General features: G+C 42.1%; 1 protein-coding gene across 8 annotated transcripts in view; it reads right to left on the reverse strand.

The window, feature by feature from the left end:
• The window catches only part of prepl (prolyl endopeptidase like), a 58,308-nt gene that overhangs the window by 15,870 nt on the left and 22,279 nt on the right, over positions 1–20,159 (reverse strand). For 6 of the 8 annotated variants that reach the window (XR_010018892.1, XM_063055666.1, XM_063055665.1 and 3 more), the window contains 5 exons: positions 17,647–17,835; positions 13,441–13,644; positions 5,077–5,252; positions 3,968–4,184; positions 744–893 (listed from right to left, as the gene is read on the reverse strand). Coding sequence is in view for 7 of the 8 variants with exons in the window: in XM_063055666.1 (XP_062911736.1) it covers positions 744–893; positions 3,968–4,184; positions 5,077–5,252; positions 13,441–13,644; positions 17,647–17,835 (936 nt within the window). In the remaining variant the exon portion in view is untranslated. The remainder of the gene's footprint in view (positions 1–743; positions 894–3,967; positions 4,185–5,076; positions 5,253–13,440; positions 13,645–17,646; positions 17,836–20,159) is intronic. The other 2 variants (XM_063055662.1, XM_063055664.1) reach the window with 2 other exon arrangements.

Consider the following 20,159-nt stretch of genomic DNA (forward strand, 5'->3'; position numbering starts at 1 on the left):
TTATTCCTAGTAACAGAAATTTATCCTTTTTGTGTGGGTTGCATAAAATCTAACATCACATTGTCCACAAGTTCTCTCCAAAGATATTTAAATTATTTATGGAACCTAGGTTAAAAATTGTTTGCAATTATTAAAGATGCCTGCTGTTCTAAGGATTACTAAATCTGGAAACAAAAATCAATTCAGTTAATGATTACTTTAGCGTTTTAACTAATTTGCATGAATTACTCACCCAAGTCAATCTGTTATGGAAATGTAGGTGTAAGAATGTTGCATGCTCATCAAAAGTGAAATGAAGTCATTCATCTACAGCAAGATGCCAGAAACATTATGATTTTGGAGTTGTTTGTATCAGAGTTCAATAGTGACTGTCAAAAGCAGACTTTGACCACAGTAACATCCCACTGGTTACTTTATAACTAAAGGACTTGGTATCCTCCAGTAAAAGCATTTACTGTATTTCATTGCACACTTGCCTTTGGTATTAAGGGAAGGAGTTGAATGACACTAGTCATTTGAGACTAGGATTTGAATGCAAGCATTTAAAGTTTATCCTGGATTACTTGACTTTACCTTGAGAAAATCTGAGACATAGTATAAGATTGAGGCTTACTTCAAAAAAAAAAATCAAAACTTCATTTTTCCAGCAACCAAGTTAAAAACAGAAAATGCTGGCAACATTCCAGGAAACGTGTGAAAACAGAGTTAATATTTCAGATCAAAGACACTTCATTTGAACTTACCTGTGGCTTAATATTCTGATATGGACAATAAGCTTGAATGTACTTGAAAAGTCTTTGGTCAGACAGAGGGTTTCCCCATTCTTCTTGATCTTCATTGGTGAGTGGTAATGAAGAGTCCAGCATGGTGTTGAGAACATCAAGGAAAGGGGCCTGTGGATCATAAAAAAATCTGATGCAGTCAGCAGCTCAATAATGTATTAACAGACAATTGACAACAAAGAGAATCCTATATACAAAATTTCTGTTCCACCCCACTCAACAGTAGATCACAGGCATAATGTTCAAGGAAATGCCTCTACGAAACTGTTGATTTATCAGCAAGACCAAATATCTGCCTTTTCTCACCACTGGTCTAACAACACACCAATAACTAAACAGATATAAAATTTAAACTCAGTGTCAGGTGATTGGGTTGGATTGATCTCACTTCCCGTCGTTGCTATCTCTTACTTGCTCTCCAGCTCATGTGGTTTCAGAAACACAGAAAACCTACAGCACAATACAGGCCCTTCGACCCACAAAGCTGTGCCAAACATGTCCTTACCTTAGAACTACCTAGGCTTACCCATAGCCCTCTATTTTTCTAAGCTCTATGTATCCATCCAGGAGTCTCCTAAAAGACCCTATCGTTTCCGCCTCCACCACTGCCGTCGGCAGCCCATTTCATGTACTCACCACTCTCTGCGTAAAAAACTTACCCCTGACATCTCCTCTGTACCTACTTCTAAGCACCTTAAAATTATGCCTTCTCATGCTAGCCATTTCAGCCCTGTGACAAAGCCTCTGACTATCCACACGATCAATGCCTCTCATTATCTTGTACACCTCTATAAGGTCACCTCTCATCCTCCGTCGCTCCAAGGAGAAAAGGCTGAGTTCACTCAACCTATTCTCATAAGGCATGCTCCCCAATCCAGGCAAAGTCCTTGTAAATCTCCTCTGCATCCTTTCTATGGTTTCCACGTCCTTCCTGTAGTGAGGCAACCTGAATTGAGCACAGTACTCCAAGTGGGGTCTTATGTAGCTGCAAAAATACCTCTCGGATCTTAAACTCAATCCCACGATTGATGAAGGCCAATGCTCCGTATGCCTTCTTAACCACAGAGTCAACCTGCACAGCTGCTTTGAGTGTCCTATGGACTCAGTCCCCAAGATCCCTCTGATCCTCCACACTGCCAAGAGTCTTACCATTAATACTATATTCTGCCATCATATTTGACCTACCAAAACGAACCACCTCACACTTATCTAGGTTGAACTCCATTTTGTGAATACACGCTGAAGTACAGAAATCAGATGAGCTGAAAGTCAACAGATGTAGTACAGTCAAAGGCTCCATCAACAATGGTAGCTTGCAATGAAGGAAGAAGACATGGAGAAAGTTTCATCATCAAAGAAAGTGTGATAGAGACAGCTGAACTGTGAAAATAGAGTGGAGTCTTTATAGGATTCAGGGCATTTGGAGATATAACCAGAATAACTGTGTGAGTCTCTAGGCATGTAATTAACTTTTGTGCAAGCCTATTCCCCAAAATGGAGGCAGACAGAATTAGAAAGGGAAGTAAATGGTAGGGTTAGAGACTCACCATATGAAGGTGAGAGCAGGGTGAAACCAGGCAGCAAAAGCAATGAAAATGTCCTATTTTGAATGGAGTGCAGTGGGAAGCAGCAATGCAGTCATTGATATACTGGAAAACCAGCTGAGTAGGACTGGATCAAAGATTGTTTCTTGTAACTCTCAAAACAGCAGGTGTAGCTTGGGTCCTTGTGAGTGCCTACAGCTGAACCCATGATCTGGCGAGAGAGTTCAATTGAAGGAATTGTTTAACACGAAGACACGTTTAGCAAAGTCCTGCAATTAATAACAAGGAGCTTAAGTAATCCATTACCAAAAACTATGGGTGTTGGACTTCTTAAGTTCTGCACACCTTACTCCCAGAAATAGAATAGGGTCCCTGTCCTCACTTTCGACCCTGTCAACTTTCATGTAAAACTGATCAGCCAGTATTTCCCACATTGTTGTCACCAGACTCGTCTTCTCTATTCCATTTTCAGTACACTAAAAGGGATTGTTCCATCTTGAAAATTTCAGTTCACCCTTCCACTAACAACAATACACCATGTCCTCAGAATCAGCCAACTTGCCATCGTATTGATCTGCGTGCCTGTGGTGGCTGGCTATGTATAATCGGAACTGAACAAAGTACAACAGGGGAACAGACCCTTGAGCCCACAATGTTGTGCCAAACAAATTAAACTAGTAATTACATGCCTAACTAAACTAATTCCTTCAGCCTACACAATGTTCCTATCCCTGCATTTAAAAAAAAATATACATTCATGTTCCTATCTAAAATCCTTTTAAACAGTTCTATCATATTTGCTTCCATTACCACTGCTGGCAGCACATTCAAGCTGCCCACCACTCTTTTTGCTGAACACAACAGTGCAACCACCTTCAGGGGAGCTATAGAGATGGATTGCACGATCCCTCTCTGCATCAAGATGTTAGCTCAAAGAAGTGTAGGTTGAAAAAGAAAAAGTGTGTTTCTCCAGATTCTTCTCCTGTGGTGAATCCTGTTTGCCATTGAGCTGTAGTTGATGTCCAACGCTGGCAAATGGTGAAATATCAATAGTCAGCGAGCAGCCAGCGTTGACATCAGGGTCAGGAACACATGCAGGTCTTAGGCCAGGGCTGGGATCCAGACGTCTTGTGTGTTTGCAGCTCGTTTTGACAAGCAAGCTGAAATTCACAGAAGAATTGGTTCCCTCCATGAACAAATTGTCCACTGTATGACATTGCAGCTGTTGGCTTATTTTAAGATAAGAAGAATGAGGGGGATGAACAAGCAGAGGAAAGAAAGTACAAGACAGAAAATGTAGTGTCCCCTTTGCTTCTTGTTGATGACCTTTGCCTCTTAAATCACCAATTCTTTAGTGGATCACACCCATCACTCAAGTTTGCAAATGTTCTCCCCCATTCTGATTACATTCTTTCTGTTAGCATGATTATTACTTATTAACCAGCACAAATCAGAAATCCTAGAGAGAGACAGTGAGAAAGAAAAAGAGAAGGGAAGATAACTTGTTGGAAACTCAAAGACAAGGGGAACCATGGGTTGCATTTAACAGTACTTCAGGAGATCCATCAGCACCTCATGCAGTAATTACCTACACAATCTTTTTGAAACTAAGTTTAAGAGTATTACTAGCTCTCAACTTACTCGTAAAACAACAGCTCTGATGTAATCAGGTGATGTGTTGCACAAGCTTCCAACAAGGAGTCCACCTGCACTACTTGCTGTGAGTGCTGTCTGCCTCGGGTTGGAATATCCCATCGTGTGCAAGCAGCACAGACAAGCCTGCAAGTCTTCTATGCCAATGTGCTTCTTATCTAACCGACCAGCTTTGTGCCAGTTTAAACCCAACTCACCACCACCTCTGGAATAGAAAGCAAAATATATACAGACAAATGTTGGAATCAAGTCATAAAATCAATAGCATTGTGACTTTTTCCATAAGCAAAATATGTCTGAAGTTGGAGTAGAGACCGGTACTTGTAATGGAGTTTGAGATTTTGTTGATTTCAGAAGCTCAAAGGGCAGTATGGTGCTAGGGTTCATACTGTTATTTGATGAAATGTCACAAGCTGGGAGGAGTAGAGCATTTTGTCAGTGTTCAGTCAACCAACATAAGTAAATAAAATGGGTCACTCATCACACTACTGGTTGTGGTTTTTCTGCTGTACACAATATAATATTGCTTTCTCGAAGTGAAACACTTTTATTTTATTGAGATACAGCACGAAACACATCCTTCTGGCCCTTTGAGCTGTGTCACCCAGCAAGCCCCCAGTTTAGGTTCTAGCCTAGTCATGGGACAATTTACAATGACCAATTATCCTACCAGCCAGGAGGTCTTTGGACTGTGGGAGGAAACAGAAGCACTGAGGAAACCCACGTGATCACAGGGAGAACGTACAAACTCCTTACAGGTAGCAGTGGGAACTGAACCCGCCCTGTACCGTAAAGCATTGTGCTAACCACTCGACCACCATGCCGCCCCTACTTATGTTGTTAATTACTGTGAAACGTTATAGGGCATTGTGACAGAGTTGTGCCTAGAAATTAGTGTAAGGTTGTCAGCACTTTTACACATGTGGCAGTGGTTGTTTATTGAATTCTGCATCCAAAATCTGATCAAGTCTGGTAGAAGCAAGTTCCTTCTTACTTTCAAGTGTTTATTTTGAGGAAATTGAACATCATCCAGAAACAGATAGCTGGCAAGTAACACTGCAAAATGATGAAATGCCAACGAAGCCGGGAGACTTTACCTTACATGGCAATATGCTAAAATCCAGCCATCTTCCAATAACATTAACTGTTCTGGCTTAAAGTCAACATTCAAGTCCATACCATAAGCCCCATAGACATGGACCAACAAAGGTTTTTCATTCATTTGACTTAACACCGTTTTATGAAAAACTGATATGGGTACCAACGTTCCATCCTGAAAATAAAAATAACAGTAGCAAAATTTGCAAATTCATAAGTATTTTACACACATTCCTCTCACATTACTGTTTAGCATGTGCATAATAAAACAGTGAACTTTTACGTATAATCAATTTCCATCCTGTGTTGGGGTGACATCATCATTTTGATGCAAGTACAAACCCACCCACTGTGTTTGGATAGTCAAGCTCTTCTATGAAAATCAGCACATGTGAATGGCAGAAAACCACCACAGCCATGACCACACAACAGATCTTAGACAATCTACTTTATATGGAGTGGTAGGAGTGTGGTATTTGAGTGTTAAAACAGGAGAACCTGACACTATGCATGACACACTACAGGTACAGGTAAGGAAGAGAAATGGCACTGGGGTTAGATGTTTTGGGGGAATCCAGACACAATTCTGAGTAGAATGGGAAGGGAAACTATTGCTGTAGGTGCACTGACTGCAGCAGGTTGGATCAGAAGAAAACCAAGCAGTAACAGTCTCACTGGCTTGGCCTGGAAGGGAAACACTGGAGCTGAGAAGTGGTCAGCAAGACAACAAAGGACAAATTAGTCACAGCAACCAAAAATCTACTGTGTGACTTTAGATGTATAAGAGGAGGTTGGAATACTTTACTAACATCAGGATGGGTATGGGGGCAATCATGGTTCATTTTAAAGGGTGGGTCTTTTAAGGTAGCAGTTTTGAAACATTAGGGGAACAGTTCCTGAGCAAATGGAACTATTTATAACATTGTACCAATACAATTGAAAACACTTTTTTTGGCATTATCTTCATTTTCATTCTTGGGATCAGAAGTTCTATGAACTTATGTCCTGCAAAATCACTTCAGAAGAGAATTAATTGTCAGTTATGATTGAATGGGATTAGAGATAGGTACAAATCAAATGTATTCCTGAAGATTAATGAACTGTATTTTACTACAATCTTACAATCCAATAGTCACATAACAAAAGCCAATTTTATATTTACAAATCTATTTTAAAAATTCTACTAATAAACTTTTCTCAGGCTTCCGGCTGGGTGCAGATATAGAATTTACTGATGTTCCAAGGATAAGCTCTGTCATCATCATCAGGATTGGTGCCTGGGCATGTCTAGTCCAGTGGTGGTTATACCCCCATCGTCCGTCCCTCCTGATTGGTTAGTCCTCATCCAATCAGGTTTCTACTCTCCTACCTTGTTTAAAATTGAATTCCAGTTCTTACTTAGACCATGACTGGGCCCCTGAAAACAATCAATCAGGGCCTTAAAGGTCCAACAGAAAAACCAGGAAACCTAACACCGAGAAGGAACCCATCACTACTGATTGTCTTTCCTGGTCTGTTGGTGGTCTGTTGCCTCCCTGGTGCCAGGGTCCGCGATATCTCGGATCGAGTTCTCGGTATTCTCAGGAGAGAGGGTGAGCAGCCAGATGTTGTGGTCCACGTGGTGACCAATGACATAGATAGGAGTAGGGATGAGGTCCTGAAGAAGGAATATAGGGAGTTAGGAAAGAAGTTAAAAAGCAGGACCTCAAGGGTGGTAATCTTGGGAATGCTGCCTATGCCACGAGACAGAGGGGGTAGGAACAGGAAGTTATGGCAGATGAATGTGTGGCTGAAGAGTTGGTGCAGGGGGCAGGGGTTCAGATTTAACATAGAACATAGAATAGTACAGCACAGTACAGACCCTTCAGCCCACAATGTTGTGCCGACCCTCAAACACTGCCTCCCATATAACCCCCCACCTTAAATTCCTCCATATACCTATCTAGTAGTCTCTTAAATTTCACTAGTGTATCTGCCTCCACCACTGACTCCGGCAGTGCATTCCACGCACCAACCACTCTCTGAGTAAAAAACCTTCCTCCAATATCCTCCTTGAACTTCCCACCCCTTACCTTAAAGCCATGCCTCTTGTATTGAGCAGTGGTGTCCTGGGGAAGAGGAGCTGGCTATCCACTCTATCTATTCCTCTTATTATCTTGTACACCTCTATCATGTCTCCTCTGATCCTCCTTCTCTCCAAAGAGTAAAGCCCTAACTCCCTTAATCTCTGAGCATAATGCATACTCTCTAAACCAGGCAGCATCCTGGTAAGTCTCCTCTGTACCTTTTCCAATGCTTCCACATCCATCCTATAGTGAGGCGACCAGAAATGGACACAGTACTCCAATTGTGGCCTAACCAGAGTTTTATAGAGTTGCATCATTACATCATTTCTGGATCACTGGGATATCTTCTGGGGAAGGTCTGACCTGTACAAAAAGGACAGGCTGCATCTGAACTGGAAAGGGACCAATATCCTGGCAGGCAGGTTTGCTAGAGCTGTTGGGGAGGGTTTAAACTAGTTTGGCAGGGGGGTGGGAGTCAGAATGTGAGTGCAGAGATCAAGGTAGAAGGACAAGGGCAAGATGCTATGTGTTCTGAGTTGGTGAGGAAGGACAGGCAGGGGACAAAACATAAATGTAGCCAGTTAGAGGAGTTGAAATGTGTCTATTTCAACGCTAGGAGTATTAGGAATAAAGGGGATGAACTTAGAGCATGGATCAGTACCTGGAACTACGATGTTGTGGCCATTACTGAAACTTGGCTGGAGGAAGGGCAGGATTAGCTGACGCAGGTATTGGGGTTTAGGTGTTTTAAAAGGAATAGGATGGGAGGTAGAAAAGGGGGTGGTGTAGTATTACTGGTCAGGGATAGTATCATGGCTATAGAAAGGGAGGACGCTGCAGAGGGAGTGTTCACTGAGTCAGTGTGGAAGTCAGAAATAGGAAGGGATCAATCACTGTGCTGGGAGTAGTCTAATAGGCATCTGTTAGTCTCATGAGACCACGGATTTGCACCTTGGAAGGTTTCCAGGGCGCAGGCCTGGGCAAGGTTGTATGGAAGACCAGCAGTTGCCCACGCTGCAAGTCTCCCCTCTCCACAACACAATGTTGTCCAAGGGAAGGGCATTAGGACCCATACAGCTTGGCACCAGTGTCGTCGCAGAGCAATGTGTAGTTAAGTGCCTTGCTCAAGGACACAGCACGCTGCCTCAGCTGAGGCTTGAACGAGAGACCTTCAGATCACTAGACCAACGCCTTAACCACTTGGCCACGCGCCATAGCCCCCAAATAGCCCTTGGGACACCGAGGAGCAGATAAGCAGGCAGATTTTAGAATGGTGCAGGAAATACAGGGTTGTAGTTATGGGTGATTTCAACTTCCCTTCCTGTCAGGCGTGTTCAGAAGGATTCCTGACACAGTCTGTGGACCAGCCGACGAGAGGAGAGGCCATACTGGATCTAGGTCTGGGTAATGAACCTGGTCAGGTGGCATACCTCTTGGTGGGGGAGCATTTGTGGTGAGAGTGACCACAACTCCCTTAGCTTCAGCATTGCTATGGAAAAGAATAAAAACAGACAAAATGGGAAAGTTGCTTAACCGGGGAAGGGCTAACTATGAAGTGATGAGGCAGGAACTAGCGAGAGTAAATAGGAAACAGATGTTAAAGGGTGAAAGCACAGAAGTAATGTGGAGGAAGTTTAGGGACTACTTGTGCTGGGTTCAGGATAGGTTTGTTCCACTGAGACAAGGAAAAAATGGTAGGAAAAGGGAACCGTGGCTGACGAAACACATGAGGCAACTCATCAAGAGGAAGAAGGAAGCAGGAGGGACTCATGAGCATAGTTCCCTCTAAGCTGTGCGCGTTCACACATTTTTCAACCAGCGCACAAAGGAAATTAATGTGCGCACAAAAGGTTAGTTACTTAAAATAATGTAGTAGTTAATAATTATACTTTTTGAAAATAATCTTCTAGCTAACTGTTTCTGTTAACTAATTAGTCGGTTTTTCAAATACCACAATGCACGTCACTAATTTACGTCACCTCAACTATCCTGTTCCAGTTTGTACAGCTGCATCACGGTAGCAGCCATGTTTGGCGGACAGTGTTCATATCGTAAAGTTTACAAAGATCTGTTTCAAATCCTGTAGATAGGTTACTAAGTTTTTATTGGAAAAAATATTGATTCACTATGTCGAATTCAAAAGAAGCGAAGGGCGCGAAGGGCGTGAAGCGCAAAAGAACTGCAAATTTGTTTAAAGTTGAATGGCTTAACAAAATAGTAGAAACTGTTACACTAAAAGCTCATGAGGTCATGAATGTTCAGCTATGAGAAATATTTATGTATGATTCGGAAACTGGAGTTACCTGTTTGTATTGTCGTGATGTGAAAGTTGCTGGAGAATTTGCTAGTGGAAAGAAGTGGGATGATATTTGGAAACTTGACTTTTTGAAGTGTCATTTGGCAAGTAAATCGCATTTGGACGGTGTACAAAAGCTCAGGCAACAGAACCCGTCATTATCCGTTACAGGAGTGCTACACGTGTTACGGTTGAGTGTGGATGAGCGAGAGCGAAAACGATCAAACCCAGAGGAGATCAAATTTGAGGTACAAGAATGGTCAGCTTTTGATTTCTCCGCAATTGCAGATTGTGACTTCACATTTGGCAATGAACAAGTTAATGCCTTATGTCTAAAATATCATGAATTTCTAGCTGAAAATATTGTAATAATTAGACAGTTTAATGATTTCAAATTTTCCATGCAAGAAAAAAATCCAAACCGATTTCAAACTTTGCTCAAATCATGGTATTCGTACTTCAAAATGAACAGTTTTGCGACCTTGCACAGTTGATGGACATTGGGGGAACCTTTCTTGCATCTAGCGCAGACTGTGAACAAGGTTTTAGCCTAATGAATCAACTCAGAAACAAGCTGAGAAACCGTTCAGGTGAATGTCATTTGGATATGTTAGTGAGAATCAAAAGCTATCGATGGGATGGAAGTCCTATTAGTCGAAATAGAGTTAACAAAGAATGGGTAAATGCCAAAGCCAGGAGAGAGAAAAAAAATAATTGAATGACTTAAATATGATAAAAATTAAATATCTCCAACCTGATGGCATGAACATTGACCTCTCTAACTTCCGTTAATGCCCCTCCTCCCCTTCGTACCCCATCCCTTATTTATTTATTATTATTTTTTTCCTCTTTCCTCTCTTTTTTCTCCCTCTGTCCCTCTCACTATAACTTCTTGCCCATCCTCTGGGCTCCCTCCCCCTTTCTTTCTCCCTAGGCCTCCCATCCCACAATCCTCTCCCTTCTCCAGCCTGGTATCCCTTTTGCCAATCAACTTTCCAGCTCTTAGCTTCATCCCTCCCCCTCCTGTCTTCTCCTATCATTTCGGATCTCCCCTCCCCCTCTGAAATCTCTTACTATCTCTTCTTTCAGTTAGTCCTGACCGAAGGGTCTCGGCCCGAAACGTCGACTGTACCTCTTCCTATAGATGCTGCCTGGCCTGCTGTGTTCACCAGCACTTTTTGTGTGTGTGACTTAAATATGTATGTGATTTTGTTGTTATTCTGTGCAGTTTTATGTCAAATATTTTGTAAACCTACATAAACTGTCCCACGTGTGCATTCAGTGTGCACATACTTTTGTCACAGGAAAAAATTTGCACAACATAAGATTTTTGTGCACACTGACTACTAAAAATTAGAGGGAACATTGCTCATGAGAGATATAGGGTAGTCAGGAAGGAGCTTAAGAAAGGACTTATAAGAGCTCGAAGGGGGCGTGAGAAGGCCTTGGCATGTAGGATTAAGGAGAACCCCAAGGTGTTCTATGCGTACGTGAAGAACAGAAGGATGATAAGAATGAAGGTGGGCCACTAAAGGATAAGGAAGGCAACATGTGCCTGGAGGCGGAAGAGGTTGGGGAGGTCCTAAATGAATACTTTGCTTCACTATTCACAACTGAAAAGGACCTTGATCAGGGTGAGGTCGAAACAGAACAGGCCGATGTGCTGGACAATGTGGAGATTAAGGAAGAAGTAGTGTTGGATCATCTTAAAAACATCAAGATTGCTCAGTCCCCAGGGCCGGATGTGATATACGCCAGGTTGCTGTGGGAAGTGAGAGAAGAGATCGCTGGAGCAGTAGCTATGATCTTTGAATCCTCTTTGGCTGCAGGGAGGGTGCCGGAGGATTGGAGAATGGCAAATGTAGTTCCCTTGTTTAAAAAAGGTAATAGGGCGAATCCTGGGAATGACAGACCAGTGAGTCTTACATCTGTGGTCTGCAAACGATTGGAAAGGAGTCTTTCCCTCGGGATCAATAACGTATGACTATGACTATTTGGAGAAGTGCAGTCTACTCAAGGATAGTCAACATGGCTTTGTGAAGGGCAGGTCGTGCCCACGAGCCTAATTGAGTCATTTGAAGAGGTAACAAAAGAAATTGATGAGGGTAGGGCGGTAGATGTGGTCTACATGGATTTTAGCAAGGCATTTGACAAGGTCCCCCACGAGAGACTCATCCAGTTTGGATAAAAAAATTGGCTTACAGGAAGAAAGCAGAGGGTAGTAGTGGAAGGAAAGTATTCAGCCTAGAGGTCGGTGACCAGTGGAGTGCCGCAATGATCTGTCCTGGGACTCCTGCTCTTCGTGATTTTTATAAATGACCTGAAGAGGCGGAAGGATGGTGAGTAAGTTTGAGGATGACACGAAGATTGGAGGAGTTGTGGATGGAGCTGTAGGTTGCCAAAGGTTACAAGAGGATATAGACAGAATGCAGAGTTGGGCAGAAAAGTGGCAGATGGAGTTCAATCTGGGTAAGTGTGAGGTGATGCATTTTGGAAGGACAAACCAGAAGGCTGAGTACAGGGTTAATGGTCGGTTACTTAAGAGAGTGGATGAACAGAGGGACCTTGGGGTTCAAATCCATACATCCCGCAAGGTCACTGCACAGGTTGGTAGGATAGTTAAGAAGGCCTCTGGGATGCTAGGCTTCATTAATAGGGGGATTGAGTTCAAGAGTAGAGAGTTCATGTTGCAACTCTACAAATTTCTGGTGAGACCACACTTAGAGTATTGTGTTCAGTTCTGGTCACCTCATTATAGGAAGGATGTGGAAGCTATGGAGAGGGTGCAGAGGAGATTACCAGGATGTTGCCTGGATTGGAAAACAAGTCTTATGAGGCAAGGTTAGCAGAGCTAGGACTTTACTCTTTAGAGTGTAGAAGGATGAGAGGGGACTTGATAGAGGTCTACAAGATTATGAGAGGCATAGATATGGTGGATAGCCAGTACCTGTTTCCCAGGGCACAAATAGCAAACACCAGAGGGTCTATGTACAAAGTTAAGGGAGGGAATTTTCGGGAGACATCAGGTTTTTTTTTAAAACACAGAGGGTTGTGGGTGCCTGGAATGACTTGCCAGGGATGGTGGTGGAGGCTAAAACATTAGGGGTATTTAAGAGCCTCTTGGACAGGCACATGGATGAAAGAAAAATAGAGGATTACGAGGTAGTGTGGGTTTAGTACTTTTTTTTTAGGAATATATGGGTCGGCACAACATCGAGGGCTGAAGGGCCTGTACCATGCTGTAGTATTCTAGTGTCTAGTGTCTATATTTCCATGGTTTTTGGAAGGATCACCAGAATCCTGAAGAAACACTGGATTAATACCATCCACAAACCCGCAAGGAAGCTCAAGTCCCAGCTCATGCAGGTCAAAGATGACCTGGGACTCAGGTCGGTTGGCATTTACAGGAATTTCTGTGAAAGCAGAGCAGCGTACAATCGGCCAGACAGGATGTGAGCATCAAGGAGCACAGAAAGAGTAACTGTTTGGGTTACTGGAGAAATTGGTGATAGCAAATCATTGCATTCGCAATGGCCATAGGATTGACTTCAACAGCACGAAAACTACTGTGCCATACCAATGGCTTTTGGGACCACCTGGTAAAGGAAGCCATTGAAATTAAGCTAGAGGGGAAGAATTTTAACAAAGACGAATAGCTCACTCTAGGAAAAAACAGGTATTCAATTGTAAAGAAGGTGGGAGAGCAGAAACCTGATCGGATGAGGACTAACCAATCAGGAGGAACAAACAACAGGGGTGTAAATACCACTGGACTACACATGCCCAGGCAACATCCCCGCTGAAGGAGGCAGAGTTTGTCATCGAAACGTTGGTTAGAATTGATAACTATATACAGTTGGAAGCCCAAGAAGAGATTATTTGTCATACATGCTGGAAAAGCACTGGATCCTTTTTCTACTGATTAAATTATTGGTTTCAATGGGACCTGAACTCACATTTTGGGTTTAGTTCAGTAATGCAAATACACAACCACATCTTACCATACTTTGTGCTTTTAAGCGAGTCACTATATAGTCCTTGGTATCATCTAGCCAAGCTTCATCATGAATATAGAGCTCATCTTCAACCAGCGAATACTGAAAACTCACTGGGGGCTGCACTGGAGAGGATAACTGAAAACAAATTACGTTTGCCTTATTTTCCACGCAAGCTTCACACTCAATAGCACAAGCCCAGGCTGGGAGCTAAAGGACAAAAAGACAATTGTTTAAAACAAGCACGTATTCCCCAAATATATTCTAGTTTTGTAACAGATAACATCATGAATATTGACAGATATTCAACGCAGCATTAATCTGAAAGTGAATTCAATGAATTATGAGAATAGGAGGGTAGTGCTAGTGGGAGATTTCAGTTTTTCCATTATCAACTGGGCCAGTTAGAGAATCAACCTTCAACCGTCATCCTCCATTTCCAATCATTGAGCCACCTCGTTAGCTCCCCCTGAATTCCACGCGACCTAACCTTCCAGATCAGCCTGCCATGTGAGATGTTGTCAAAGATCTTTTAAAGTCAATATAGACCACGTATTCTGACCCACTTTCATCCATCCCTTTAATTACCTCTCTGGAAAAACTCCACAAGATTATCAGACATGACCTCCTATGCACAAAGCTATTACTGATCAGGTCTTAATTATCTAAGTGAAGGTAGATCTTGCCCCTCAGAGTTCCCTCCAGTAACTTCCCTACAAGTAAATTTAAGTTCACTGGCCTAAAGTTCCCTGGCTTGCCCTTATTATCCTCCTCAAACAATGGAACAACATTATCCACCCTCCATTCTTCTGGCACTTCAGTAATTGCTAATGACAAAGCAAATATCTGTACAAAGTCCTCCACAATTTCCCTGGCCTCCCATAAGGTCTGAAGGTGCTCTTGATCAGGCCCTGAAGATTTGTCCACCTTAATATGCTTAAAGAAAGGCTTATGAGATCTTCTATATGATCCAAGATCCTTCTTCGTGATCTCTATATGATCCAAGAACTCAATATTTATTGCCCTCATTTCTTTGGCATCTATAATTCTCTCCTCAGTAAACTTCAAAGAGAAACTGACATTAAAAAATCTCAGCCATCTCCTGCTGCTCCACACATAGGTGGCCCTGATGGTCTTACAGAAACCTATTTTTTACATAGTTGCCCTTTTATAGTTAATATAAGTGAAAAGAAACCTTGGGAATATCTTTAACTCTGCATGCCAAATCCATCTTTTATCCTGTTTTGCTCTCCTGACTTCCCTCCTTAAGCCTGATCTTAAATTTTTATATTTGTCAAGAGATTCGTTCATATCCAGCTGCTTAAATGCAGTGAATGCTTCCTTCTTTCTCCATACCAGAGCCTTTGTCTCTCATGAGCCAAGGTTCTTTTTGAATTTATGCCTACCCTTCATCCCGACAGATGCACCCAGCTCCTGAAATCTTTATCACTCTTTTAAAAGCCTCCCTCTTGTCGACTATTTCTACATCTTTAAGTAGCTAGATTCTGCCTTATGCCCTCGAAGTTGGCCTTACAGGACCCGAACCCACAGATATGTTCTTTCTTTTTTTCCCATAACCATTTTAAAACTAATAGAATTGTGGTCACTGGACCGGAAGTGCTTCCCAGCTCCACTTCAATTACTTGGATCGCCTTGTTTCCCAAGAGGAGCTTCAGTATTGCTCCTTCCTGAGTAGGTTCCTCTATATACTGAAGGAGGAAACTACCTTGGACGCATCACACAAATTCTTGCCCCCATCCAGGGTGCTGGGACTTCTGCTATTAAATGATTTGGAATATGAGTAGACATATGATAAGTAAATTTGCTATGGTGCAAAATTAGGGGTTTTGTTGATAGTGAAGCAGGTTAGAATGAAGTACAAGGGGATCGGCTGAGGAATGGTATATGGTTTTCAATACAGACGGGTGTGAGGCGATGCATTTTGGACAGCCAATCAAGAGTACAGTGAATGGCTGTTGTGCAACAGAGGGCACTGGGAGTTCAAGTGCACAGTTCACTGAAATCAACTGTGCAAGCAGAACAAGTAGTAAAGACGGAATTTAGCATGCTGGCCTTCATCAGTCAGGGAATACAGGTTAGGTGCAGGGACATTATGTTGTGGTTAATGGCGAGGCTGCACTTAGAAGATTGTGCTGCAATGTTGGTCAATCTGTTATAGGAAGGACATTGTCAAGCTGAAGAGGGTGCAGAAGAGATTTAGGAGGATGCTCCCTGGACAAGAGGGCCTGAGTTATAGGGGAGGGGTTTGCCACACTGGACCTTTATTCCCTGGTACACAGGAAAATGAGGGATGACCTCAGAAGTCTATAATATCATGAGGGGTATGGGTAAGGCCATAGTATTCTCCCTAGGGTTAGGAAGTCCAAAACAGTTACAGTATAAGAGGGGAGAGATTTAAAAGAGACCCAAGAGTTAACTTCTTTACACAGAGGTTGGTAAGTACCTGGAATGAGCTGCCAGTGGAAGTGGTCGACGCAGGTACAACTGCAACATTTATGAGGCACCTGGGTAGGTACATGGAAGGGAGGGTCCTGGAGGGTTATGGGCTGAACATGTCCAATGGGCCTACTGTGGTTGGCATGGACCAGCTGAGCCGGAATCAGGGAGTACCAGGCCCTGTGACATTACAAGTTGTTTGTATTAACAAGCTACACTTGCATTCTGTTCCAAATCCTATATCTCACTATGTTTCTCAACACTACAGAGAAAATGACCTCATTATTTCACACTCTGTTCAATCAATTTTTGTTTCATAATTTTAGATTTTTTCTGTAATCTCTAAGCTTCAATTTTTTGAAGCATGTTTACATTTCTCCATCCTACACAGAATCATAGAAAATCTGTGGTGCCCCATAAGGATTCCAAATCTTTCCTGTAACTTATTTGATACTAAGTTCACATTTTCATAGAGATAAATCATAACTCCTCACATTTTATCTTCCACATTTACAAAGAGGTAGCAGTTGTGTGTTGCCTGTACCACATGTTCCTTCGCACTTTCACCGTGCACAGCTTCCTTTCATTCATAGAAACATAGAAACATAGAAAATAGGTGCAGGAGTAGGCCATTCGGCCCTTCGAGCCTGCACCGCCATTTATTATGATCATGGCTGATCATCCAACTCAGAACCCAGCCTTCCCTCCATACCCCGTGACCCCTGTAGCCACAAGGGCCATATCTAACTTCCTTTTAAACATAGCTAATGAACTGGCCTCAACAGTTTGCTGTGGCAGAGAATTCCACAGATTCACCACTCTCTGTGTGAAGAAGTTTTTCCTAACCTCGGTCCTAAAAGGCTTCCCCTCTATCCTCAAACTGTGACCCCTCGTTCTAGACCTCCCCAACATCGGGAACAATCTTCCCGCATCTAGCCTGTCCAATCCCTTTAGGATCTTATACGTTTCAATCAGATCCCCCCTCAATCTTCTAAATTCCAACGAGTACAAGCCCAGTTCATCCAGTCTTTCTTCATATGAAAGACCTGCCATTCAAAGTATAAATCAGTTTCAAATGACAAATCTTACCAATTCACATATGTTTCAGAATGTATTCCCACATGAATCATTCCGGGCCATTTCTCACCAATTACCAGTATCCCTCTACAGTTTGTTTTTATGTTTGTATTAGTTAAACTTCAAAGTGCTCTGCATTAAGGGATCAAAAGAAAAAAATGGGGGCAGCAAAAGTGCTGAGAGAACAAAGCTGAATGGATGACTGTTTCTCTTTGTGAATTAATAACTCACTAAAATACTGTAGGAATCTACAATTCTGCACCAAGCCATGTAATCAAGACGGAATATTGATTTTTCAACAATCAGTTTTTTTTCCCCTCCCAGGAGGTCCCCTTGAGGTTAAATGTTAAAACTATTTTTTAAAAGCACTGACAAATATATTTCAGGATATGCCACAAGTATATTTATATTCAGAACTCAACAAACACATTAAAATCCTCAAGTAAACAGATCTGAGGTGTCAACTTGGGTTCTTCACATCCAATGATTTAAGGAAAACATCTTCTCCTCTGTCATCAGTTTTCTGAATGGACATTGAACCCTCGAACGCCATCTCACTACTTTTTACCCCCACTTTTAGCATTATTTAACATGTATATTTCTAGTTTTATTGCTTTTCAACTTTAAAGACCCTACTGTTTACCAAGCAGAAAATAATAATAAGAATTTCTCACATACCGGGATGGACTTAACAGCTCCTGGCTCTTTGAGAGAAAAGACATGCAAATATAAGTGACCATAACACTTCAGTATCATTATGCAATGATCATTGATCAGCTCCATATCGATTAGTTTATGTTTGTCTTTGACTGCATAAACAGTCTTCCAATTCTGCATTCCAGACGAAGAAATTGGAGCTTTCATCAGCTTAAAAACAAAACATTAATGATTTGTAAGAGTTCCCTTACAAGCACTATTTTCCCCCCTCCTACCATTCCACACAAGGAACAAATACAATGCACCCAAATTTCCAACATGTGGGTTCTGACTAAGTAAATTAATGGTCAAAAACTACAAGTAGAATATACCTGATTCGTATGGAGCATATGCTTAAATTCATGATATTTCAGTTAATGACAGAAAATTAAAGTCTGAAAAAAGAAAATTTAGAGAGCTGGATAGAAAGCCAAGAAGCACGACCGACAGAGTAGTAATCTTGGGATTGCTGCCTGTGCCATGCACCAGTGAGGGCAAGAATAGGATGATTTAGAAACATAGAAACATAGAAAATAGGTGCAGGAGTAGGCCATTCGGCCCTTCGAGCCTGCACCGCCATTTATTATGATCATGGCTGATCATCCATTTGGCAGGTGAATGCGTGGCTGAGGAATTGGTGCAAGAGGCAGGGTTTTAGATTTATGGATCATTGGGATCTCATCTGGGGAAGGTATGACCCGTACAAAATGGACAGCCTGCACCTGAAATGGAGGGGGGAGGGGACTAATATCCTTGTGGGGAGGGTTTAAACTAATTTGGCAGGGGGATGGGAACTGGAGTGATAGGGCTGAGGATAGGGATGCATAGGTAGTGTATAGTGAAACTGTCAGGAAGGACAGGCAGATGATGGGGCAAAATTGCTGTCAGTGGAATGAGTTGCATTAGGGTTAGGGACAAAATTGAAAAAGGTGATGAATACAGGAGAGAAGGTGTGAATTTTTAATCTATGCAGTATACAAAATAAGGAAGATGATCTTGTAGCACAGTTAGAGATTGCCATGCATGACATTGTGGGTATCACGTGGTCATGGCAGAAAAACAATTGTAGTTGCGGGCTTAATATGCAAGGATACACAATCTATCCAAAGGACAGCCAGGCAGGCAGAGGAGAAGGAGTGGCTCTGCCAGTAAAAAATGAAATCAAATCTTTAGAAAGATGACATAGGACTGGAAGATGTACAATCCTCATGGGTAGAGTTAAGAACTGCAAGGGGAGTTATTTTACAGGCCCCTGAAGAGTAGCCAGGATGTGGTCTACAAATTACAATGGGATATAGAAAAATATGCCAAAAAGGCAATGCTACTTTAGTCATGGGGGATTTTAATAGGCAGATAGATTGGGAAAATCAAGTTGATGCTGGATCCCAAGAGGGAGATTTTTGGAATGCCTCTGAGATGGCCTTTTGGAGTATCTTGTGGTTGAGCTATACTGGAATGGGTGTTGTGCAGTGAACTGGAACTGATTAGGAAGCTTAAGGTAATGGAACCCTTAGGAAACAGTGATCATAACATGATCAAATTCACTGTGAAATCTGAGAGAGAGAAGCTTAAGTCAGATGCATCAGTATTACAGTGGAGTAAAAGGAATTACAGAGGCATGAGAGAAGATCTGGCCAAAATTTATTGGAAGGGGACACCAGCAGGGAAGATAGCAGAGCAGCAATGGCTGGGGTTTCTGAGAGCATTTTGGAAGGCACAGAATAGATACATCTTAAAGAGGAGGAAGTATCCTAAAGGCAGTATGACAGAACCGTAGCTGACAGGGGAAGTCAAAGTTGACATAAGAGAGGGCATATAATAGAGCAAAAGTTAATGGGAAGTTAGAGGACTGACAATTTTTTAAAAACAGAAGTCACCTAAAAAAAACATAAGGGGGGAAAAGAGGAAATATGAAGATAAGCTAGCCAATAATATCAAAAATGATACTGAAAGCTTTTTCAGATATATAAAGAGAAAAAGAGAGGTGAGAGTAGATATTGGACCCCTGCAAAATGACACTGGAGAGATAGTAACGGGGGACAAGGGAATGGTGGACAAACTAAGTATTTTGCATCAGTCTTCACTGTGGAAGACACTAATAGTATGCCAGAAGTTTGAGAGTGTCAAGGGGCAGAAGTGAGTGCAGTTGCTATTTCTTGGGAGAAAGCTGAAAGGTCTGATGGTAGATAAATCACTTGGACTTGATGGACTACACCACAAGGTTCTAAAAGAGGTAGCTGAAGAGATTGTGGTGGCATTACTAATGATCTTTCAAGAATCAAGATTGTGGCATGGTTCCAGAGGACTGGAAAATTGTAAATGTCACTCAACACTTCAAGAAGCAAGGAAATTATAGGCCAGTTAACCTGACCTCAGTGGTTGGGAAGAAGTAGGAGTCAACTATTGAGGATGTGGTTTCGAGGTACTTGGAGGCAGATGACTAAATAAGCTAAATTCAGCATGGTTCCTTTAAGGGAAAATCTTGCCTGAAAAAT

Source organism: Mobula hypostoma, chromosome 8 (genome assembly GCF_963921235.1).
Source record: "Mobula hypostoma chromosome 8, sMobHyp1.1, whole genome shotgun sequence".
In the NCBI taxonomy this organism is placed as follows: Eukaryota; Metazoa; Chordata; class Chondrichthyes; order Myliobatiformes; family Myliobatidae; genus Mobula; species Mobula hypostoma.